At 43.1% G+C, this 25398-nt stretch overlaps 1 protein-coding gene across 3 annotated transcripts in view; it reads left to right on the top strand.

Annotated features, from left to right (window-relative positions):
• BBX (BBX high mobility group box domain containing) overlaps nucleotides 1-24664 on the top strand; it is an 87032-nt gene extending 62368 nt beyond the window's left edge. For all 3 annotated transcript variants that reach the window (XM_073586260.1, XM_073586261.1, XM_073586259.1), the window contains 3 exons: nucleotides 217-405; nucleotides 15518-15707; nucleotides 17598-24664. In XM_073586260.1, the coding sequence (XP_073442361.1) occupies nucleotides 217-405; nucleotides 15518-15707; nucleotides 17598-17682 (464 nt within the window). In that variant the 3' untranslated portion in view covers nucleotides 17683-24664. The remainder of the gene's footprint in view (nucleotides 1-216; nucleotides 406-15517; nucleotides 15708-17597) is intronic.
• Nucleotides 24665-25398: the final 734 nt, after the last annotated feature.

Raw genomic sequence — 25398 nt, 5'->3', positions numbered from 1 at the left:
AAGCCACTGTCAAGAGGTGTCTCCCATATGATCAAGTTTTCTTTAGCTGCTTTTCAAAGCCTAAACCGCTGGTGATTAAGTGTTTAGCTTTTTTACTGTGTAATTAATACTACTTTTATTTACCATGTACTTTAGCTGGGATTTATGAAAGTTACTCACTGTTTTTTTTTTTTCTTTTATTTAAGTTAATGTTTATCATTTTTATTTTTGGTTTAGCCATAGCAGAAGACAAGAACACCACTGATGATGCACTGAGGAGCAATTCCAATCCTGTCCCTGCCATTCCAGAGCCTACAGCAGCACAGGAACCTCTGGTGGGAAGTCAGAAGAGGAAAGCAAGAAAAACTAAAATAACACATCTGGTCAGGTCTCTGGATTGTCAGCCTTCATTAGCCCCAGCTTTGGGTAAGAAACATTTTTATTGCTTTTTTTTTTTTCACTAGTAGAATACCTGTGGCTTCGCTCACGGAAAATGTTAAATTATTCGTTATAGTAGCTGAAGTAAAATTTTCAGTGTCACCTTGAAATTGACATGATTTTACATATTCAATACATATTATGTAGTATAAACTATTACAGCTGTTCATCCTTTTGTTCAGATGCTTCTGTATTCCTTGCTTCAGCCTGCCTTATCCGATTCTAGTGAAGACGACATTCCCGTTGCTCTGATATCTCAGCTGCCTTACATTTAGCCTGTCTCATCCGTTTCTTTTCAAGCCACGAGTTACATTGTTCACTTGTCTCAGCTCTTTGACACAATTTTGCTTTCTTAGCTTTTGGATGAACTTGCCCAATAGATGGTCGTTTTTTGGGCGGCATTTTAAAAAAAACAGTCCTTAGTATCATGACCCTTTAGTATTCACCTGACACTGATAAGAGATGTAATAGGATGGATAGTAAATACAGAGCAGCCCTCACACAGTATTACTATGACCTGAAGGAGCTCACATCTCAGTAATGAAAACTGCCTCATAGGCAGACTTGTCTAGTTACCTATAGCAATCAATCAGAGCTCAGCTTTCACTTTCATCACTGAAGCTGCTGATGTAAAGTAAGCAATAAGGACAATCTTACTATGAGGCATTTTTCGCCTGACCAGTATTGCTGCCCAGTAATGTTCATCTGTGTGCGTAGGGTGCTGCTCATCACCTGCTCAACACAATCCCAACAGTGAAACATGCTGGTGGCAGCATCATGCTATGGACGTGTTCTTCAGGGACAGGACGACTGGTTGCAATTGATGGAAACATGAATGCGACCTAGTACAGAGATATCCTGGAGGAAAATCTCTGGACTTCCGACTTGGCCGAAGTTCACCATCCAACAACATACTAAGTTGTGTTTGCATGCGTGTGTGGTGTGCATGTGGTGTTGTGGTATTTGTGGTCTGGTGTTTGTGTGGTGTGTTATGGCATTGTGTGGTATTATGCTTGTGGGCTGGTGTATGTGTGCCGTTTGTGTGGTGGTGTGGCCCCTTTAGCAGCGACTCTTTGGCGCCGTCGCTATAATCCGTCCCTGTCAGTCACAACTGTTGTTTTCCCCTCAGCACTTTTACTTTCACCTTCACATTTCTCCATTATATGTATAGGGCCTAAATTCGGGGACCCCAATCTCATGACCGGGGGACGCTAGTGAGATGTATCATGCGCAATATTCTGTTCCTGTTGGTGGAGAGGGGGTGTGCCAAATTTCACCCAAATCGGGCGAGAACTGTGGATTTGTATAGAGCGAGCTACTACAGATTTCACATTTCCCCATTATATGTATAGGGCCTAACTTCGGGGGCCCCAATTTCATGACGGGGGTGGGGGGGACGCTAGCGAGATGTAACATGCGCAGTATTCTGCTCCTGTGGGTGGAGAAGGGGCGTGCCAAATTTCACCCAAATCGGGCAAGAACTGTGGATTTGTATAGAGCGGGCTGCTAAAGATTTTGAGTTTTATGTATATAGATGTAACTATATTTGCAGTTCACGCAGAGCCTGCAGTTCAAGCTTGTGTATCCCTTGGTTTCTTTACTTGTTTTTCTGTTTTGTTTGCTTTGCTATTCTGTAGTTCACTATAGTACTTCCAGTACCTTCTCCTGTATCAAATTGCATGATATTGACCTAGCAATATTCTATGCATTTGCTGTTTAATATTGTTCCCTGCTTTTTTTTTTTTAATTTAGTTTAATAAAAAAAAGTTAATGACTTGATAAAAATAAAAAAGGCCAAATCCCTTGTATATATTAGAATAAAAAGATACACTTAAAGGAGTTAATAATAATAATAATAATAATCTTTATATAGCGCCAACATATTCCGCAGCGCTTTACAGTTTAACAGTTTCAAAACACAAGTCATAAGTAACAACGTTAACAATACAATAATTAAAGCAAAATAAGACAACCCTGCTCGTGAGCGCTTACAATCTACAATGAGGTGGGGGAGATACAAAGTACAGGTGTGTATTTACAATGGTGTTTTTACAATTATGGTCCAGCCATCTTGAGGGAGTGAGGGATGGAGATAGTGAATGGGCTACACATGCACACTTACACATAGAATGACTTTGATTAGTGAACCTGATAGGCCGCTCTGAACAAATGTGTTTTGAGGGAGCGCCTGAAACTATGCAAATTGTGGATAGTCCTAATTTCTTGGGGTAGAGCATTCCAAAGGATTGGCGCAGCGCGGGAGAAGTCTTGGAGTCGGGAGTGGGAGGTATGGATTAGTTTAGAGGTTAGTCGAAAGTCGTTTGCAGAGCGCAGCGGTCGGTTAGGCCGATAGACAGAAATGAGGGAGGAGATGAAGGGGGGTGCTGCACCGTGGAGAGTTTTTTGGGTGAAAACAAGTACTTTGAATTGGATCCTATAATGAATGGGCAGCCAATGTAAGGACTGGCGAAGAGCGGACGTGTTCGAGTACCAATTAGCCAGATAGATAACCCTGGCTGCTGCATTAAGTATGGACTGGAGAGGGGATAGTCGAGTAACGGGGAGGCCAATTAATAGAGCGTTGCAGTAGTCCAGGCGGGAGTGGATCAATGCTACAGTGAGGGTTTTTGTTGTTTCCATGGTGAGAAAATGGCGGATTCTAGAGATGTTCTTTAGGTGTAAGCGGCAAGAGAGGGCAAGAGATTGTATATGGGATGTGAAGGAGAGATTGGTGTCAAACATAACACCCAGACAGCGCGCCTGCTGCCGGGGTGTTATTGTGGTGCCACCCACGGAGAGGGAAATGTCAGAGTTAGGGAGGTTAGTAGACGGCGGGAGCAGAAGAAGTTCTGTTTTGAAAAGGTGAGTTGTCTCGGGTCAGTGATTTGATGATTTATCTACAGTGGGTACGGAAATTATTCAGACCCCTTTAAATTTTTCACTCTTTGTTTCATTGTTTCCATTTGGTAAATTCAAAAAAATTCTTTTTTTTTCTCATTAATGAAAAACTGAAATATCACATGGTCATAAGTATTCAGACCCTTTGCTCAGACACTCATATTTAAGTCACATGCTGTCCATTTCCTTGTGATCCTCCTTGAGATAGTTCTACTCCTTCATTGGAGTCCAGCTGTGTTTAATTAAACTGATAGGACTTGATTTGTAAAGGCACACACCTGTCTATATAGGACCTCACAGCGCATGTCAGACCAAATGAGAATCATGAGATCAAAGGAACTGGCCAAGGAGCTCATAGGCAAAATTGTGGCAAGGCACACATCTGGCCAAGGTTACAAAATATTTTTTGCAGTAGTGAAGGTTCCTAAGAGCACAGTGGCTTCATAATCCTTAAATGGGAGAAGTTTGGGACCAGCAGAAGTCTTTCTAGACCTGGCCGTCCAGCCAAACTGAGCAATCGTGGAAGAAGAGCCTTGGTGAGAGTGGTAAAGAAGAACCCCAAGATCACTGTGGCTGAACTCCACAGATGCAGCAGGGAGATGGGAGAAAGTTCCACAAAGTCAACTATCATTGCAGCCCTCTACAAGTCGGGTCTTTATTGCAGAGTTGTCCAACGGAAGCCTCTCCTCAGTGCAAAACATATGAAAGCTCGCATAGAGTTTGCTAAAAAAAAAAACAAATGAAGGACTCCCAGACTGAGAAATAAGATTCTCTGGTCTCATGAGATGAAGATAGAATTATCACCAAAAAGTTCTAAGCGGTATGTGTGGAGAAAACCAGGTACTGCTCATCACCTGCTCAATACAATCCCAACAGTGAAACATGGTGGTGGCAGCATCATGCTATGGACGTGTTTTTCAGCTTCAGGGACAGGACGACTGGTTGCAATTGAAGGAAACATGAATGCGACCAAGTATAGAGATATCCTGGAGGAAAATCTCTGGACCTCCGACTTGGCCGAAGTTCACCTTCCAACAAGACAATGACCCTAAGCACACAGCTAAAATAACGGAGTGGCTTCAGAACAAATCTGTGACCATTCTTGACTGGCCCAGCCCAGAGCCCTGATCTAAACCCAATTGAGCATCTCTGGAGAGACCTGGAAATTGCTGTCCACCAACACTCACCATCCAGCCTGACAGAACTGGAGAGGATCTGCAAGAAACAATTGCAAATCCAGGTGTGAAAAATTTCTTGCTTCATTCCCAAGAATACTCTTGGCTGTACTAGCTCCTAAGGGTGCTTCTACTCAATATTGAGCAAAGGGTCTGAATACTTACGAACATGTGATATTTCAGTCTTTCTTTTTAAATAAAAATTTCTACATTTCTGTTTTTTTTTTTTCAGTCAAGAAGGGGTGCAGAGGGTACATTAATGAGAAAAAATGAACTTTTTTGAAATTACCAAATGGCTGCAATAAAAACAAAGTGAAAAATTTAAAGAGGTCTGAATACTTTCCATACCAAGTGTATAGAAAAGGCCGATCAATGGAGGCCTGACACCCAGACCCCTACTGATCAGCTGTTTATTGCTCTGGTGGCAGCCTGATGTAAACACTTTAGAATTTGACGATCTATACCTTCATGCCCCTATCGCACTCCTGTCTCTCCACATCTTTACCCATTTTTATTCAACTGGTCAAAACTCGCTTGAAAACACGAAAAGTTACTAAAGTTTTGCTCATCTACTCGTGCAAAATATTTTGCGACTTTCTAAAGTTATTTATGCCAGAACTTAATGAATTTAATGAATCGAGGCCAAAGTGTTTACTTCTGACTGCAGTGTCAGTAAAATTCCAACCAGAATACACCTTATTCTACTTAATGTGCGTCTGATTAGGTGATCACCTGAACCAAATCTTATTTAGCGAAGGAAAGTATAAAAAACCCTGCTGTGATGTTTACAATCCTCTTGCAATAGGACAAGCTAGATGGCAGAACAAGTGCTAGTAATATTCCAAAAGTAATAGGAATAAAAAAATAACTTTTAACCGTGCCAAAGGAGTTGAAAAGAAAAGTCATGAGTGAGTAAAAGAAGGGCTCAATTCTGTCTTTACAAGCAGAGATACAGTGAGCGTCATGTTGCCTCCATGCTTAAAATTTCTAAGACGGCTGTCCATTACAACAAGGTCAAGCAGCAGATATTGGAGACAACAAAGCTACAGATCGGCAGAGGGCGAAAACGACTCTCCACTGACCGGGATGACAGTCATTTTATTTGAATGTCACTCAGCAACCGCAGGATGACATCAAGTGACCTACAAAAGGAATGGCAAATGGCAGCTTGGGTGAAGTGAACGGCAAGAACAGTCCTTAACAGGCTCCTAGAGGCAGGGCTCAAGTCATGTAAAGGTAGAAAAAAGCCTTTCATCAATGAGAAGCAAAGGAGAGCCAGGCTGAAGTTTGCCAAAGACCATAAGGGTGTGTGCACACGCTGCGGATTCTGCTGCGGATCCGCTGCGGATTCTGCTGCGGTGTACAGTACCATTATTCCCTATGGGAAATGGAAACCGCTGTGCAGACGCTGCGGAATTTTCCGCGCGGATTATCTGCACTTTCTAAAACCGCAGAAAGAATTGACATGTCAATTCTTTCTGCGGATTCCTATCTCCACCATTGTGGAGATGGTGAAACCGCAGGGCCAAACCGCAGGATAATCCACAGATAAACCACAGGTCTTTTGACCTGCTGATTTATCTGCGGATTTTGTAAAGTCCGCGCCAATGAATTCGCAGCAGATTCCGCAGCGTTTGCACATACCCTTAGGATTGGACCACAGAGGACTGGAGTAAGGTAATCTTCTCTGATGAGTCTAATTTTCAGCTTTGCCCAACACCTGGTCGTCTAATGATTAGACGGAGACCTGGAGAGATGTACAAGCCACAGTGTCTTGCACCCACTGTGAAATTTGGTGGAGGATCGGTGATGATCGGAGGATGCTTCAGCAAGGCTGGAATTGGACAGGGTAATCTTTGCAAAGGACATATGAATCAAGCCGCATACAAGGTTATCCTGGAAAAACGGTTGATTCCTTCTGCTCAGGCAATGTTCCCCAACTCTGAGGACTGTTTTTTACAGCAGGATAATGCGCCATGCCACACAGCTAGGTCAATCAATGTGTGGATGAAGGACCATCACCTCAAATCCCTGTTATGGCCAGCCCAATCTCCAGACCTGAACCTCATTTAAAATCTCTGGAATGTAATCAAAAGGAAGATGGATAGTCACAAGCCATCAAACAAAGAAGAACTGCTTAAATTTTTGTACCAGGAGTGGCATAAGGTCACCCAAAAGCAGTGTGAAAGACTGGTGGAAAGCATGCCAAGACACATGAAAGCTGTGATTAATAATCATGGTTATTCCACAAAATATTGATTTCTGAACTCTTCCTGAGTTAAAACATTAGTATCGTTGTTTCTAAATGATTATGAACTTGTTCTCTGCATTATTTGAGGTCTACAAGCACTGCGTTTTTTTGTTATTTTGACCATTTCTCATATTCAGAAAATAAATACAAAATTTAGTGCTTGGAAATTCGGAGACATGTTATCAGTAGTTTATAGAATAAAAGAGCAATTTACATTTTACTCAAAAATATACCTATAAAGAGAAAAATTAAACAAACTGAAAATTTTGCAGTGGTCTCCTAATTTTTGCCAGAGCTGTATGTATGTGTGTGTGTGTATATGTATGTGTATATATATGTGTGTGTGTATGTGTGTGTATATATATATATATATATATATATATATATATATATATATATATATATATATATATATATATATATATATATATATATATATATATATATATATATACACACACACACACACACACACACACACACACACACACACACACACACACACACACACACACACACCTCTGGCAAAAATTGGGAGACCACTGCAAAATTTTCAGTTTGTTTAATTTTTTTCTTTATATTTCTATTTATATATAATAAATAAATAGATACAGTTGTGGCCAAAAGTATTGACAACCCTGCAATTCTGTCAGATAATACTCAGTTTCTTCCTGAAAATGATTGCAAACATAAATTCTTTGGTATTATCTTCATTTAATTTGTCTTAAATGAAAAAAACACAAAAGAGAATGAAGCAAAAAGCAAAACATTGATCATTTCACACAAAACTCCAAAAATGGGCCAGACAAAAGTATTGGCACCCTCAGCCTAATACTTGGTTGCACAACCTTTAGCCAAAATAACTGCGACCAACCGCTTCCAGTAACCATCAATGAGTTTCTTACAATGCTCTGCTGGAATTTTAGACCATTCTTCTTTGGCAAACTGCTCCAGGTCCCTGATATTTGAAGGGTGCCTTCTCCAAACTGCCATTTTTAGATCTCTCCACAGGTATTCTCTGGGATTCAGGTCTGGACTCATTGCTGGCCACCTTAGAAGTCTCCAGTGCTTTCTCTCAAACCATTTTCTAGTGCTTTTTGAAGTGTGTTTTGGGTCATTGTCCTGCTGGAAGACCCATGACCTCTGAGGGAGACCCTTCTTTCTCACACTGGGCCCTACATTATGCTGCAAAATTTGTTGGTAGTCTTCAGACTTCATAATGCCATGCACACGGTCAAGCAGTCCAGTGCCAGAGGCAGCAAAGCAACCCCAAAACATCAGGGAACCTCCACCATGTTTGACTGTAGGGACCGTGTTCTTTTCTTTGAATGCCTCTTTTTTTCTCCTGTAAACTCTATGTTGATGCCTTTGCCCAAAAAGCTCTACTTTTGTCTCATCTGACCAGAGAACATTCTTCCAAAACGTTTTAGGCTTTTTCAGGTAAGTTTTGGCAAACTCCAGCCTGGCTTTTTTATGTCTCAAGGTAAGAAGTGGGGTCTTCCTGAGTCTCCTACCATACAGTCCCTTTTCATTCAGACGCCAACGGATAGTACGGGTTGACGCTGTTGTACCCTCGGACTGCAGGGCAGCTTGAAGTTAGTCGAGGTTCTTTATCCAACATCCGCACAATCTTGCGTTGAAATCTCTTGTCAATTTTTCTTTTCCGTCCACATCTAGGGAGGTTAGCCACAGTGCCATGGGCTTTAAACTTCTTGATGACACTGGCACGGTAGACACAGGAACATTCAGATCTTTGGAGATGGACTTGTAGCCTTGAGATTGCTCATGCTTCCTCACAATTTGGTTTCTCAAGTCCTCAGACAGTTCTTTGGTCGTCTTTCTTTTCTCCATGCTCAATGTGGTACACACAAGGACACAGGACAGAGGTTGAGTCAACTTTAATCCATGTCAACTGGCTGCAAGTGTGATTTAGTTATTGCCAACACCTGTTAGGTGCCACAGTAAGTTACAGGTGCTATTAATTACACAAATTAGAGAAGCATCACATGATTTTTCTAACAGTGCCAATACTTTTGTTCACCCTGTTTTTTATGTTTGGTGTGGAATTATATCCAATTTGGCTTTAGGACAGTTTTTTGTGTTTTTTCATTTAAGACAAATTAAATGAAGATAATACCAAAGAATTTGTGTTTGCAATCATTTTCAGGAAGAAACTGAGTATTATCTGACAGAATTGCAGGGGTGTCAATACTTTTGGTTATGTTCTAATTGTACATTGTATGTCTGTAAAGGTTTAACCTTAGTTTTAATCTTTATTCATAAATCAACAGTACAAATGAAAATAAGAATCTTTGTAATATATTTTATCAGAGATATCTTCCTCAATTCACAAGTAAAATCTGTACTCTGAGAAACATTTGTACATTACTGAGATGAGTTACTACCTCGAGCTCATCCCTTTTACATAGGAGATGGCAGTTGTTGCTGATAAGACTCTCAGTAGTGTAACAATCTGTCTTCATTGAATAAATATTTTACCTGGGAATTGAGAACAAATGATCAGTCTAGGAGGGAAAAAAAAAGATTTTTGGTATTCACCGTAAAGTCTAACTCATCCCCAGCAGGCTACATCCACTGACTGGTAGAGAGTTATCCTGTTAGTGAGAAAACAGTAGGAAAGGAGACTAAAGGAGATTACCCTAAATTGAACCAACAATGTCATTAACGAGGACTGGTGCTGTGTTCCTCCAAGAAAAAGATTTTATGGGGAGTACCAAAAATTTTCTTTATCGCTTCATTGGGGGACACAGGAAACCATGGGACGTTCCCTAGGGTGGGAAAAAACAGCTACATCAAAATGTAAGGCAGGTTTACTGCAGTGCGTAGGACCATCCTATCCAAGCTAGTGTTTGCAGAGCATAGAAGACAAATGTGTAGGACTAGAAGGTGTGTGGACCAAGACCAGGAAGTAGTCTAGCGGGTCCAAATGCAAAGAACCCATTGAGACCTCACTGTCATGTGGGGTGAGCCATGATCCTAAGCAGGATGTGTCTTTGTTTCACTCTGTGCTCCGAAGACGTCTGTGAAGTGGGAAGACCACCTTCAGAAATCACCAAAAAGAGAGTCCAAACGACTGAGGAATCCTGTCCTGGAAATGTAGAGATTGAGGTCTGCTAAGATCCTTGCTGAGAAGAGGCTACTCCAGAGGATGGGAGGAAGGAAGTACAAAGTATCTATAGCAGTAAAGAGAGTAACCACCATGGAAAGCAGGGGTGAAACTCGGCTTAACATTCCTTAATCTTCGTGGGATGAAGGGCCAAGTTCTTCTAGAAAAATAAAAGTAACCATCTTAGAAAGGAGAGCCACCCTATGTGACAAGGGCCACGTTCTTCTGGAAGGGGATATAAAAGAGGACCTGACCCCTTAAACAGTAGAAAGAAAGACCGGAGTCTAGGTCTGACTGCACAAAAGCCAGGAAGGAGGGAAAAGAATGGGGCAGTGAGTAATTATGAAGAAACCTGGTCGGATAAAAGTAGCAGCCTTCAAGACTGCGGCTTCTGTAGCCATGATGCAGATAAGAGACTCAGAATTTTGGAGGAAGAAGGGTCCCTGAGAAGGCAGGACTGGACAGTCTGAGAGTGTCCATGAGACAATTTCAGGCTCTCCTGGGCCAGTCCGTAAGGTTGACCAGAGGAGTGAAGCTACGGCGAGAAGTGGAATATTGAGCTCAGCCCAAAACACAAGACTACCCTATTTAGAGTTCTGCTCTGCAGATTATTAAGTAACTGCTATCGCAAATGGGACCGACTCTGAACTTCGGAGAGTTGGTAGAAGGGATAACTCCTGGTCTTTCTAGCGGTCCTGGTCCGTTAGCTCTTTAAAAACAGATCCCCAGCCTGGGAGACCAGTATCTATGTATACTGCCTACCACTGATGAGCAAAAGGAAAGTGAGGGGAGGGGCGAACTGGCTCCTCCCAGTCAGGAGATGCTTCGCCCAAGGGGAAGAACTAAAGTTTGATCGAGAGATCGAAAGTCCCGTTCATTAACAAGGGAGGATAGAGTTGCTTCCAATGTTCCCACAAATGTGCATAACTCACCCATAAAGAGATGAGGGGAGTAGAGTGATGAGGGAGCAGAGAAATGGTCACAGAAGAGACTAAATCTCAAAGATAAGGGCCGAGAGCTCTTATCACGGGAGAAAAGACCTTGGTGACAATGGATGAAAAAGAAAATCTGTACTCCGGAGAAATAGGCATGATAACGCCTGCATTGGAGAAGTAACAGCTGCCCTCTGAAGGGAAGGCTCTGATGAGAATATCCTTACCTGTATCTGGAAATGGAAAAATGACCAACTAGTCTCGTGGAAAGCTGGATAGATCCAGCTTAAAAAGAGTCTCTTAGGTCTTGAGAGGCGGTAATTCTCTTGACGAATCGGATAGAAATGGCAAGAGAGACAACCTTTATGAGGTCCTTGTCTGGTAGGATGTTGAGTAGTCCAGCCTGTGGAATCGGTTGCTCACTTCTTGAGGCATCTGGAGACCCTCAGTCTGTTTGTTGAATGTGAATACTCTGCATGCGGGATGATACTTCTGGAGCTAAGCTTTTTGAGCTGAGCCTTCTTACAACCGAACTTTCTGCTCTTGTTGGGAGCTTGCCAACAACTGTAAGAGAAAAGAGATGATGACTTATGTAGGTACATCTCTCAGCTAGGTTCAACAATTTCGTTGTAGATAACCAAGAGGGAATCCTGAAGCAGGAACATATGTAGACAGGGACAATTATACTAACCCAATAGCAGCAAAAAAGATGACAGATAAACAGATGAGGGCCAGTGAAAAAGGAAACAGGATCTGCAGGATGAGAGAAATCTGTTCCCCTGATGATCAGAGACTGACTCAAACCTTGTCTATAATACCACCTTGTCTGTTAGCTTGTTAAAAACTTGTGGTGGTCGGTTTCTGCGGAAACAAAATAGGTGCACAAGCGTTGACGGCGCCATCTTGGAGGAGGAAATTTTTTTTTCTTCTCCAGCAAGATGGCACCGCCTGCGCAATAGCAGCTATCGGATCACCTCTATATACACCGATAGCTGCTACTGCGCAGGCGCCATTTTAATTTTTTTTAGTATTATCTGAACATCCAGCACAGATGCTATTAGGACAGTAAACGTGCGATTATGCTGCAGCGCCGGTACCACGGCTGGCACCTGCCGCATAAGGTTTTTTTTTCCCTTCATTATGTACAGATATTCATTATGCACAGATATTCATTATGCAAACTAGGGGGCATGTCACTGAGAGATCAGTGACCTGTCAGCAGTCTGCATTATGAAGCAGAGCACCACATGAAGACCCCCCCCTCCTTACTGGCCCGGCCCGAAGCATGCACATATAATTACTGTATATACTTGCGTATAAGCTGAGATTTTCAGCCCATTTTTTTAGGCTGAAAGTCCCCCTCTCAGCTTATACTCGAGTCATTGTCCCAGGGGGTCGGAGGGGGAGCGGCAGGAGTGGCTGTCGCATCATACTCGCCCCCTCCTGGGGCGGTCTCTGCACTTCCCTGCTTCTCCGATGGTCTCCGGTGCCAGCATCTTCTTCCTGTGTTCAGCGGTTACGTGGTACCACTCATTAAAATAATGAATATGCACGCAACTCCACTACCATAGGCGTGGAGCGCATATTCATTACCTTAATGAGCAGTACCAGAGGACTGCTGAACACAGGAAGAAGCTGCTGGCGCCGGAGACCATCGGAGAAGCAGGGAAGTGCAGAGACTGCGCCAGGAGGGGGTGAGTATGAGGGGGAGGACGGAGAAGCCAGTGCATATACGGGGGGGGGGGAGGATGGGGAGAACGCTGAGCCATGCATACAGGAGGGGGGAGGACGGAGGAGCCATGCATGCAGGAGGGGGAGGACTGAGGAGCCATGCATACAGGAGGGGAGGACGGAGGAGCCATGCATACAGGAGGGGGAGGACGGAGGAGCCATGCATACAGGAGGGGGAGGACGGAGGAGCCATGCATACAGGAGGGGGGAGGACGGAGGAGCCATGCATACAGGAGGGGGGAGGACGGAGGAGCCATGCATACAGGAGAGGGGAGGACGGAGGAGCCATGCATACAGGAGGGGGGAGGACGGAGGAGCCATGCATACAGGAGGGGGGAGGACGGAGGAGCCATGCATACAGGAGGGGGGAGGACGGAGGAGCCATGCATACAGGAGGGGGGAGGACGGAGGAGCCATGCATACAGGAGGGGGGAGGACGGAGGAGCCATGCATACAGGAGGGGGGAGGACGGAGGAGCCATGCATACAGGAGGGGGGAGGACGGAGGAGCCATGCATACAGGAGGGGGGAGGACGGAGGAGCCATGCATACAGGAGGGGGGAGGACGGAGGAGCCATGCATACAGGAGGGGGGAGGACGGAGGAGCCATGCATACAGGAGGGGGGAGGACGGAGGAGCCATGCATACAGGAGGGGGGAGGACGGAGGAGCCATGCATACAGCAGGGGGAGGACGGAGGAGCCATGCATACAGCAGGGGGAGGACGGGGGAGCCATGAATACAACGGGGATGACGGAGGAGCCATGCATACAACAGGGGGAGCCACACCAGGACAAGGATGAGGGGACAATGCATACCCGGCTTATACTCAAGTCAATAAGCTTACCCAGTATTCCATGGCAAAATTAGGTGCCTCGGTTTATACTCGGGTTGGCTTATACCTGAGTATATATGGTAATTCAAAACTGAAAATAAAGATTAAACAACAATCACAAGATGGATTTCATCAACCAAAGTATCATTTTAATCAGTATAATGGCGCCGACCTGACACTTTCTGTAGGTTACTGTGCACAATCCTGCTGACAGGTTCCCTTTAAGGCCATATTCACACCATTTGCTGACCTTGAAAGGAAGAGAATAATAGAGCGACTCCCTAAGTTAGAAACTGGGGACTGGGGTTTGCTGGTTAGGGGTTGAAAGGCTAGACTGGGACCAATGAGGGGCTGATTCTGAAAAACAGAACGCCTGGGCAGGGCTTACCTTGTCTTGTGTGAAGACACCAGTGCGCAGGAGACCTGAGGGCTGGAGGAGGATCATGCGTGAGGCTGTGGCTGGAACTGCCAAGGGCAACTAGAGGTAGCCAGGGGCCACAGGCACTTGCAGCTGGAGCTGTGCCAGGAACCACAGTCACGGCTGGAGCTGTGTCAGGGATCACAGGCATAAGCAATGGAGCCGGACGAGAGAACGAGGAAGCAGAGCCACAAAGGGCACGCATAGAGCCGGTGCTGAAGAGGCATTAAAAATCGCAGGGATTAGTCCAAAAAGGGACACTAAGGTGTAGTGGGGAAGTGGCCTAAACGGAGATGGAAATAGGCTGAAGCCTGGGCCTACATTTTGGAGGAAAAAAAGGACGGTTGCTCACTCTTGGCCCCATCAGACTGGGGATAAATGAGGGTGCTATCTAGCTGCAATGTGACTTGTCTTTTAAATCCTGTATATCCTGGAGCCCCAGCTGCTCTGAAAAGGGACTGTGGAAGGGGGAATACCTGTTTCCAGACCCGGTCCCGAATCCTTCACAGTTCCGAAGATGGCATCAGGAGCTCCTGGGTGAGGGGGTCGCTGAAATAGATACGACTTCCTTCCCGCACCATCGTGATCCCAAACGGTACTGCTGAAGACTGTCGACCCTAGATGATGGGGGGGGGGGGGGAGGTCACTGGAGGGTGACAACTGTCTTCCTCCTGACATGCTCAGAGGAGAGGGCTGGGGTGGGGAAAGGCAAGAACTGTCCTCCACAAACAGCTCTGAGACTTGCTTGAAGTGTTAGGCGGGGTAGGGTTCTGTTTGTCAGGCTAGAGAGGGTACAGTGTGGATGGCACCACACTGTTCTCTCTGTCTCTTAGGTGGGAAATAAGGGTGATAATTTACATTCTGATGCCCGAAGTCACAAGCTGTATCTGGAAAAAAAAAAAGGAAGTCATTAGTAAAACACAACAAGATGGTAGAGACACGCCTGAATGCAGACCCATGTGTGCATCCTTGAACACTAAGCAAAAAATGGTTAGCTCTCTGCCAGTTGGTGGATGAATCCTGCTGGAGCGGAGTTGGCCTTTTTTACACCCATGGTATCCTGTGTCCCCCAGTGAAGCGATAGAGAAAAAACTGAATTCTCTTATTGTTCCTGTTATATTACAAAAGTTCTTATTTTTATGTGTACTATGTACTATTGATTTATGAAAAAAATTAAAACATAAGTTAATCTCTAAAGGAAGAGATTCAAAGCTTAAATGCATTGCACCTATACATTGTACTGAATATATTGCACATGTTTTTTATTTATTTTTATTTTCCTCACTTACATAGTGCTCTTAATTCCACAGTGCACATTCATCATCATCATCATTGTCCCCATTGGGGCTCACAATCTAGATTCCATATCAGTATGTCTTTGGAGTGTGGGAGGAAACCGGAGAACCCAGAGGAAACCCACGCAAACACAGGGAGAACATACAAACTCCTTGCAAATGTTGTCCTCGGTGGGATTTGAATCCAGGACCCCGGTGCTGCAAGGTTGCAGTGCTAACCACTGAGCCACCGTGCTGCACGTTGTGTATAAGTACTTGTGTGTTCAAAGTAGATTGGCTATATTAGGGGGGCATGCATCACAATAGGCAAAAGAAATCCAGACAATAATTAGCTAATAATATCTATAAAAATATCATCTCCAAATATAAATTTGTCTTTGAATAAAAAGAAACCTAACATTTTACATATTTCTAAGTGTGTGTTTATTTTTATTTTTCAGATGAAATAAATCCTCCAAGTAGTTATCAAAGTAGTTGCAGCGTGGAGGAAACCTGCAGAGCGGAGCTCACAATCTCTGGGGAAGCCGGTGTTGACCAGAACTGCAGTATTACCCAAGACATACCAGCTGTGTCTGCTTTCTTTAGCCTAGCTGCTCTGGCGGAGGTAGCAGCGATGGAAAATGTTCACAGGTCAGGTTTTTGGGAGGGTTTTGTCTTCTGTTTTCTTCTGCAGTCCCCATATTTCATATATTGTATATACTCGTGTATAAGCCGACCCATGTATAAGCCGACCCCCAATTTTGCCACAAAAAACTGGGAAAACTAATTGACTCGTGTATAAGCCGAGGGTGGAATCCATAGAATATGCCCCCATATGCTGCTCCATAGAATAAGCCCCCATATGCTGCTCCATAGATTATGCCCCCATATGCTGCTCCATAGTTTATGCCCCCCATATGCTGCCCCATAGACTATGCCCCCATATACTGCTCCATAGACTATGCCCCCATATACTGCTCCATAGACTATGCCCCCATATACTGCTCCATAGACTATGCCCCCATATGCTGCTCCATAGACTATGCCCCCATATGCTGCTCCATAGACTATGCCCCCATATGCTGCCCCATAAACTATGCCCCCATATGCTGCCCCATAGACTATGCCCCCATATGCTGCAAAAAAAAAAAAGAAGCCATACTCTCCTCTCCTGGGTCCATCGCCGCTGTCTGCCGCTTCTTGTGGGTCTGCGCACACTAACCACGTCACCGGCGTCCCCTGCTGCCTGAACGTCACTGACACACGATGCAGTAGAGACAGCGGTGCGCAGCGATGGTCCGGGGGACAGGTGAATATCGCTATACTCACCCATCCTGCCGTGGTCTCTGCAGCCTCGCTCACTTCTCCACTGTCTCTTCCTGTCTTCAGCGGTCACGTGGTGCCGCTCATTACACTCATGAATATGCGCATATTCATGAGTGGTAATGAGCGGTACCACGTGACCGCTGAAGACAGGAAGGGAGACAGTGGAGAAGCGAGCGAGACTGCAGAGACCGCGGCAGGACAGAAAAGTATAATCTCTGACACCCCCGCTCCCCCTCCCCCGCCGACCCCCAGGTATATGACCCGTGTATAAGCCAAGAGGGGGACTTTCAGCCCGAAAAAATGGGCTGAAAATCTCGGCTTATACACGAGTATATACGGTAAATTTGTTTTTACAAAAATACTGATAAGGCCTTCAGACGTCCATTTTTTTCACATACAAGTTCTAGTTGTGGTTTTCATGGATAGAACATTTACCCATTAAAGCCTGTGGTGCTATTCACATATCCGTGGGTTTATTTTCGGACCATCTATGAAAATCATAGATGGTAAATACCGAAACACTGAAGCTTGGATCCAAAATGTTGATGACCCTTTTTTTTGTGTATGTGATCAATGACAGATGACTGCACAAGGCCTTATGCAGAAGTTAGTCTGCAAGTCCCGCCATTTTTTTTTGCCCCTTCATTTCCACCAGTTCTTTGGCAGTTCTGGCTTGTACAATAAAAAAAATTGGAGTCTGGGTCAACAGGACTGGATTTTTCTTTTCTAGAGTCATGAGTAAGACTGCTTAGTGCAGTCGAAACAAGTCAACTGGGTCATGTCAACCATGAAAATTTTCTTTTGTGTGCAGTGCACTATATATTCTTTTGAAAAAAAAAATAAAAAGACATTAATAATCCAGTCCTGTGGAGCCAGACTCCAATTTTTTCTATTGTCCTTGATGGGAGGCCAGGGCGAGGCTGGTGTCTGATCCCCAGGTGGATGAGCATAGAGCAACTGGGTGAGTTGGAATCAAGTTTTTGTTAGTTCTGGCTTGTGTTGAAGTCCTGGATAATGTGACAGTTCCTTATGAAATGTTTTTGGGAGGTGGATTTATAACTTCTAGACTATGGTCCATGTCAGCTTTTTATGACATCTGGCAAGAAAGAAGAACGTTATGGCTTGAAAACGGTTACACAATGCTGGGGTGTTAGGATGAGACAGCAGGGAATGTGCGTGAAAACTATTCTAATGAGGCTGTCGTTTTCTCTTCAGAAGTCCTAAATCTACCCATGCAAGAGATGGCCAGAAGAAAGACCTATCCCAGGCAGCTGTGCTTATATCCTGTGCTGACCAATGAAGCTTCACTTTCTGGCAAAACCTGACTCCATGTTGAAATATAAGCCTTGAGCCTTACTTAGGAAGGCTACATTTATCCATTAAATGGAGGACAAAATGGGCAGAGAAGAGTTTCACTTGAAGCCAAAAGCTTGGGTTTTGTCCTTAAAGCTCAGCTTATTCTTGGCCTAATAATGGAGGAAGATGGCGCTACGGTCATGGTTGCTTTCAGCTGAGGCGAACTATGGAATGAAGAGTGAAGGCGAAGAAGCTGCCTGTGCTGTGTCTCCGTAGAGAAGCGCCGTGACGTGGAGTGTGATGCTAGTTTCATATTATAGTTACTAAGAAATGAAATACTGATGCACTGCACTAGATAATAGACATGCTTGGTCATTTTTGTAAATGAAGATATACGTTCCAAAAATGGTTTATATAATAGTTTATGCTTACATTTATATTGAGACTGAGTGTAAAAGTTGTTCCAGGAGGATATAATCCGTAGGCTCAGGTGTACCAATGTTAGGGTTGTTGTGTGTCTTGTCTGCGACCCTTGCCTTCTGCACTTCTCTAGTTTTCTGTAGACTATAGACCCCGCTTCATATCCTCAGCTCACGCCATGTGCCATAAACACAGGCTATCTAAATGCCACCTACTCCATGTCATCCTTAATGTACTGACATAGTCTGAACAGACACTGATATGCACACACATTCAGTAATAAGCCTTAATAGATAGTCCTTAGCTCTCTCTACATGCTTACAACCTTTTTCCATTAAATACTAAAAATGAAGTGACCCTGTATAAAATAGCATTTTTCTACCCATCATAGACATACATGTAAGTATTGATTGGTACTGGGGTTGGGGTACATAAACTTTTATGTAAAATGGGCAGATTTCAGAATGGATCATAACAAAGTGGCATTTCAGTTGACATGTATGTTTATGATTAAAGGGAATGTGTGACCAGATTTTTGCTCTGTAATCTGAGAGCATAATGATATAGACACCGAAAAACTGATTCCAGCAATATGTCACTTACTGGGCTGTGTATTGCTGTCTCAATATAATCTGTGTTTTATCAGCAGGAGAATATTGCTACAGGACTAGTTGTCTTGTGCCTTTTGGTCCAACCACATTCTCACCACTAGCAGCTTTCTGCCTATGCACAGTGTACACAGAAAGCTGCCAATCAATGATGTGGGTAGGGTTATATAAATCTAAGAATACCGGGCACTGCTCTATATCTTCAGCAAAGGAAACCGATTATATCACAATTGCTGTACCCAGTAGACTAAGTGATACATCGCTGGAATCCGGGTCTCTGTCGCTTTATCATGCGGCTGTCAGATTACACAGCAAACACCTGCTGACATATTTCCTTTAATACCTGCTTTATGTAGGTGTGCATTTCTCTTTTTAAGCCTTTTACATGGAATCATAATGAAGCTGAGTTGCTGTCATTAACCCTTTGTAATAGTTGATGGCTATTTTGTGCACTGTTTATATTTGAAGGTATCAAGGGTTGTGGCGCGTTACGCAGCTGCCATGCAATTTGAGCAGGAACGCTTTTCATCGATACTGTACTTTAGGGTGATGACCGGAGCATCCAGATCAGGGATTCCTATTACCCAGGTCACTCCAGGGAAGTAATACATAACTATGCACTAGCACTGAGCGTGCGCCTCGTCATGATTAAGGGGAGCAGTATTTGTCCGTACTTTTGTCCTCCATTCCATCTAGGAATCACTTTGTAAAAGGCTTTAATGTAGGCAAAACAAATACCATGTTGAGTTTGAGTTCTAACTGCAAAATAATAATCCCAAAACTCGTTTCTACTCGTAGTATATAGATGTGACATGTTGCTGGAAGAATTATGTTTAGCTGATCTTTACAATGCTCTTTTAAAGACTTGATAACCTGTATGACGGCCATACACAACCCTTTGGGGCTAGTAATGCCTTACTGACTGCTTCAGTTAAGAATTGCTTGTGTACAGCTGCCATAACTGTGCCTGTTGTCCCTTAGGCCATGTTCACATGCAGCGTATTTGCAGTGTTGTTTATGAATATTCACAGCTTCTTGTTACAGTACCAGCAAAAGCTATGCGATTTCAGAAATCTCATGCACTTGCTTGTGTTTTTTTCTTGACAGGATTTGATAGCTACGGCATTTTTTTTTTTTTTAAATCTACGACATGTCATTTCCTTTAGGGTTTTTCACCCATAGAAAGCAATGAGAAAGTGAAAAAAAACCGTGAAAGCGCAGTGTTTTTTCTCCAAAGAGAAAAAAACACAGCAAAAATGCTGCATGTGAACAGAGCCATAGTATGTTGGTTTGGTAAACCTTTAAACATATTTTAAGGATTTATATAGGCAGTGCTAACCAAACCAAGCATTTTAGACGTGCTGACCTAGTGTCTGTATTACATCCACTACTGCCCTTGCAGACCCCTATCCGGAGTTAGGTCTGTCCTCATCTTCACATGGCCTTCCCCAGTGCCTCGTTACATGGCGCTTAGAGTAGGCTGAAGGTGATTGTGTTATTCTCCTTTCTGTGTCTTTTGTATGTAATGGAGAGAGAGGTATATATGCAAGTTCCTAATCCACAAATCTATTCTCTGATTTTAAAAAAATCCGATAAAATTTACCACTGCAAGAATTAAATCTCCAAAAGTACGATGTAATTATTATGTAGCAATTTATATTGTGAATGTCTTCCAATTAATTAGAACTTGTCACCACTGACATTACAGTTTTACTAAATAGTTGTATTCCCAATTAAATAGCAATTTTAAATCATTTTTTTCTTACAACTTTTTATGGCATTCCTCAGTTATACCTTGGAATTTATGAATACATTGAGAACCAGGGGATCGCATTTCTTTTTGCAAAAGGGTGTGTCCCTACATAGTCTGGTAAAGGTAGCAATGATTGGTCAGTGTCAATGCTGGCTGTATAAAACGGACACGTCAGCGTGTTTTGTCCACGGACTCGCAGTCCGTGGAAACACACTGACGTGTACAACTACATAGACCCATTCATTTGAATGGGTCTGTGTGTGTCAGGGTCTCCAGTACGCGTGAAAACTGACACCACGCGTAGCGGAAACACGGACGTGTGAAGCCAGCCTAAGAAAAAATGCTCTAAAGTTGTTATATCTATACGGTGATTTGCTAAAATACTCGTAATAAAAGGCCTCTTTGAAAAGCACACCGCTGTGATTAAAACACAGAAGAAGCCTTCTTTAGTTTGTGATAACCCATTTAGCCTAATTTAGGTGATATAAAGCCATTGTTTTAATGATTTTGGTGTCATATACTGTATCATGTACTTGACAGTAACATCAACAATATGAAACTTAAGAATTTTCAGGAGCATCTTTTACATATAAAATTACTAGATAAGGTTGTTTCCATATGTGACTTTTTTTTGTTAAACCACTGCCTGCATATGAGTGAAAGCCTTTTACTGCCCTGCTATCTTCCAGCAGGGTGTTGTCTTGTCCTCTTACCTGGACCATACTCATACGTTGAGCTTGGGGTACTGTTACAGCAATAAACATGTTTGCCTTCTTTCTAATATAGAAATACCTAGCTTTACGTAGACCCTTGGTATACCAGACCTCTGATCATGATACTGTAGTCCACAAGGTGGCTTTATGCTGCACTACAAAAGGTTAGCTGTGGCTGGTCAACTTTCAGTAGTACCTCAAAACTACATATTTGAAATGATCCTGATCTTAGATACTTTGCGGTTTTGTAGTCTAAATATAACTGTAAGTGACCCTTAGCTAAATAAAATTAGAACATCACTGTTTGCAGTGGACATTTCCAGCTTTTGACTTCCAACAGCGTTGATGAACTTGATAGTCTCATCTGTGGTGCCTATACTTAGCAGAACTATTTAAGGTGGAGATACTGGTTTTGCTTGTACAGTCTGTACACTTTCAGCTCATGCAATACCGAGGTCATCAAGGTTCTTTTTGGGAGATGTATATTTAGCACAAGACAGAATTGAATGCAGTGTTCCCTCGCCGATGGCTCAGGAGTCTCATGTGCTTCCTTTGCTTAGGTACTTCACTGTGTGCTGCTGCAGATCACATACTATGTGGCAGTAGAGTTGGCTATCAAGTTTGACTTCAAGATCGTATGACAGCCACTTGACAGGTACAAGCAACACAACATTTCCTGGGGGAGTTTTTTACACAAAGTGTTCTGTTTGTTTGCTTTACTGTTAATTAGGACCAGTTTAAAGTGACAGTTATCATGTATTAGAGTAGTGTTATTTCAATGCATTCTTTAATAACTGGTTCCTATTGTTACTAGTGTGGGTGCATCTCCCACCAGAAATGTATAATTGACAACAAGAAAGCACAGCAGACAAAGTAGACATTCTGGTTGTCAACAACGTCAAATGCCAGGCGACTCTTGCTAATTAGCAATTGAGGGTTCATAGGAGCACTCATTCCAGATTATAAGCTCCTCTAAAAAGATTGGCAACCATGCGACGAGCCTGGAAAACTCATGTTCACCAGGTGCAATGATTTTTACATCCATATAAAAATCATTGTTGGCAGCACATCATCCCCTGTGAAAAGAAGATGGGCTGCCAATAACATGATAGTCTATGCATGGAATTAACACCGATTGATTGTTCTATGGCCATGTATTTGATGTTCTGTCAACAGGCAAATAAACGAACGCCAATTGGCCTGCATGTAGCTGACTAGTGGTCATTTAACAGTCTGGAACAGCCTCATGTAAAAGGGTCATTAAGAGGAGCTTCTGGTGTCAATAAGACCACCTGCTCCCTTCTACAATCAGTTTTAAGCTTCTGGTGGCAAACCCATAATTGGAGGTCTGCTATAAAGGGCTGCTGCACTACTTTTATATTGATTATCTATAGGTCAAAAATATCAAATTTTTCGGGGTCCGGCGCCTTCACCAATGAACTGTTTTCCATGAACAGTACAGCTCCGTCAACTGTTTAGTGACCTCGACTGTGTACTGCAGATCCATTCCTATTCATTCAATCCACCGGTCTGATATTGATACCTATCCTTAGGTTGGGTTATCAACACAAAAAACATAGTGGAGCAACTTTTTAAATGTAACCTGTCAGATGATTCATGCTGACCCAAACCATGAGGACCAGTGTGAATCAGAGTCTGGATGCACAATTGCAGCCAGATATGTTTTTCACTAAAATATAGTTTGAATATTACAGTTCTACTAGGGGTGATTGTCAGGCCTCGCTCATATGTGTACATCGGGGAGACCTGGCACTCAGCTGGAAAAGCTGGCCAGGGTGGCCCCAGACTAGTCTCGTCCCTGCCGGATCTTCAACACCATAGCTTTTCGGAGAGTAACATTCCTGGCTGATATCGTACAGCCAGGCTCTGATCCATACTTCCTCTGGTTTGGGCAACATAAAACAAATGACAGGTTCCCTTTAATGTTGCCGATTTATCACTTGGTATAATGTGGTTCATCAGTGTATATGACTTGAGGAACCCAGCTTTAAACCACCATTGTGCCAAGTAGTAGAGCAGATACTAAGTGTTAGATCAGTGAGTTTTTATTTTAGGTATGGCACTTCAGAAATTATAATATGCTGAAATTCAGAATTGTATTACTTTATTTTTGGTCCCGCACATTATCAATGGTTTTAAAATCCTCCTTCCTGTGATCGATCCCCTTAGATATATCTATTTTTGTCAGATTGCCCCCTATAACATTTCAGTACTGCTTCTAGCTATTTCTCTATGACTATGGTACCTTTTTTTTTTGGAAAAAAGGAGAGAAAAATATCTTATTTTATATGTGAATACTGAGTTACTAAACCTAAGTGGCTTTCCCTTAGAGTAGTGTAGTGACTGTTTTCAGAAACTTTTGTAGATATTGCTTAATTTTTAAGCTGCTAGGCACTAAGAGTAGCAGAAATCCTGCAAAGCTTTAGTTAGTTTTTAAGATATTGGCCATTGTTGGCTCTGAGTAAGTGATTTTCAGTAGATCTATTTGCTAATGCACTGAATCCTTTAGCCAGGCATTGGTATAATCAGGTAACCAATATTAGCACAACTTAATATTTCACTCCAGCATTTCCCAATTTGTATGTGTGTATGTACATAGAGCATATCCAAGTCTAATATTTTATCCAAGAGCTGGCAAAATGTATTCTCAAGATGGAAAACCCTTAACTACCCTTGGGTTTCATTCTTGAGACCATGGAGGACACCATGGCTTATTGCGGCTCTGTAGCAACTGTAATAAACAGGGCTTATGTGGAAATGCCACAATATTGCCATAATATTCACATGATCATCTTCACAGCAGTGTCATCAAGATGTGTCGCTAAAAGTCCTCATGGGAAATGTTTGCACCTTATAAACCTTTTGAATACCAAAATAGAAAACCTATTCGCCCTGTTTGCAATATTTTGCTTTTGCTTACTAAACCACTTATAACATCAATATATCTGCATATGTGTGTTGTACCCACAATTATTTGATCCTTTAAATCAACTGTGTACTGTAGTAAACCTGTGATTAAGTTAAACAAAAATAATAAAAACAAAATAATGGGTGTCCGTGCGACATCAAATATTTTATAAATTATACAGTGTTCCAGTCAATGTTTTAGCTTTTTTTTTTTTTGTTTGCTTTTAACTCTGTCATTTGTGCTGTGGTTTGTGCCATAAAACAGTGTTCCAGAAATTCCCAGATTTTTTTTTTTTTTTATTCCATGTCATTTTTTTTTCTAAAAATCAGATATCAGTTCCAATTATGAGACCAAAAGCATTGAACCTCTTTGCTGCGATGAAGCATTTTGTGTTTGACGATGTACCCGTCCCAATGCTATGCTCCAAAATGAAACTTATATTTATTAAATAACAATGAACTAATGTTTTATACGGCTGTAATGATCTTATTTTGTTTCCCAGTCAAGCTCCGTGTAGATTTCTTAAACTATTTGAGATGGTAATAAAATGTTTCAGTAACTGACCTTCCGATTGTTCCAGTTTTTTACGGTGTGTTCATATGTATTGTTGAGAGTTTAAGATGCTTATTGCACACTAGATTATGGCCCGATGCTATCGCATCGGGAGGATGCGATAGCATCACACCTCTTGCCATGTTAACCCTCAACACACACACTCCTCTCACCTTTCACCATCTCCACTCACGTCCACTCACTCTTTCACTCCACATACGACCCCTTCTCTCACTCCGTCTCTCATACTCACGCCGTCATCGCAGCTGCTCCACGATCCCCGACATCTTCTGCCAGCGCCATCCTGGATCCAGACGTTGTCCACGCTGGCGACATGTTCTTGCAGCGACGCCATCTTGAGTATGGTGAAATCCCGCGATACTCAAGATGGCGTCGCTGGAAGAACATGTCGCCGGCGTGGACGACGTCGGGATCCAAAATGGCGTCGGCGAAATCTCGCGAGTTTTCACCCACGCCATTTTGGATCCCGACGTCGTCCTCACCGGCGACATGTTCTTGCGGCGACGCCATCTTGAGTCGCGGGATTTCGCCGATCCAAAATAGCGTCGCCGCAGGAACATGTCGCCGGCGTAGATGCCATCGGGATCCAAAATGGCGTCGGCGAAATCTCGCGAGATTTCGCCGACGCCATTTTGGATCCCGACGTCCTCCACGCCGGCGACATGTTCTTGCGGCGACGCCATCTTGAGTATCGCGGGATTTCGTGATACTAAAGATGGCATCG

This window comes from Dendrobates tinctorius, unplaced genomic scaffold, assembly GCF_039654945.1.
Source record: "Dendrobates tinctorius isolate UK_male_01 unplaced genomic scaffold, ASM3965494v1 ptg000091l, whole genome shotgun sequence".
Lineage (NCBI taxonomy): Eukaryota > Metazoa > Chordata > Amphibia > Anura > Dendrobatidae > Dendrobates > Dendrobates tinctorius.
This window is presented reverse-complemented; position numbering and strand designations above follow the sequence as displayed.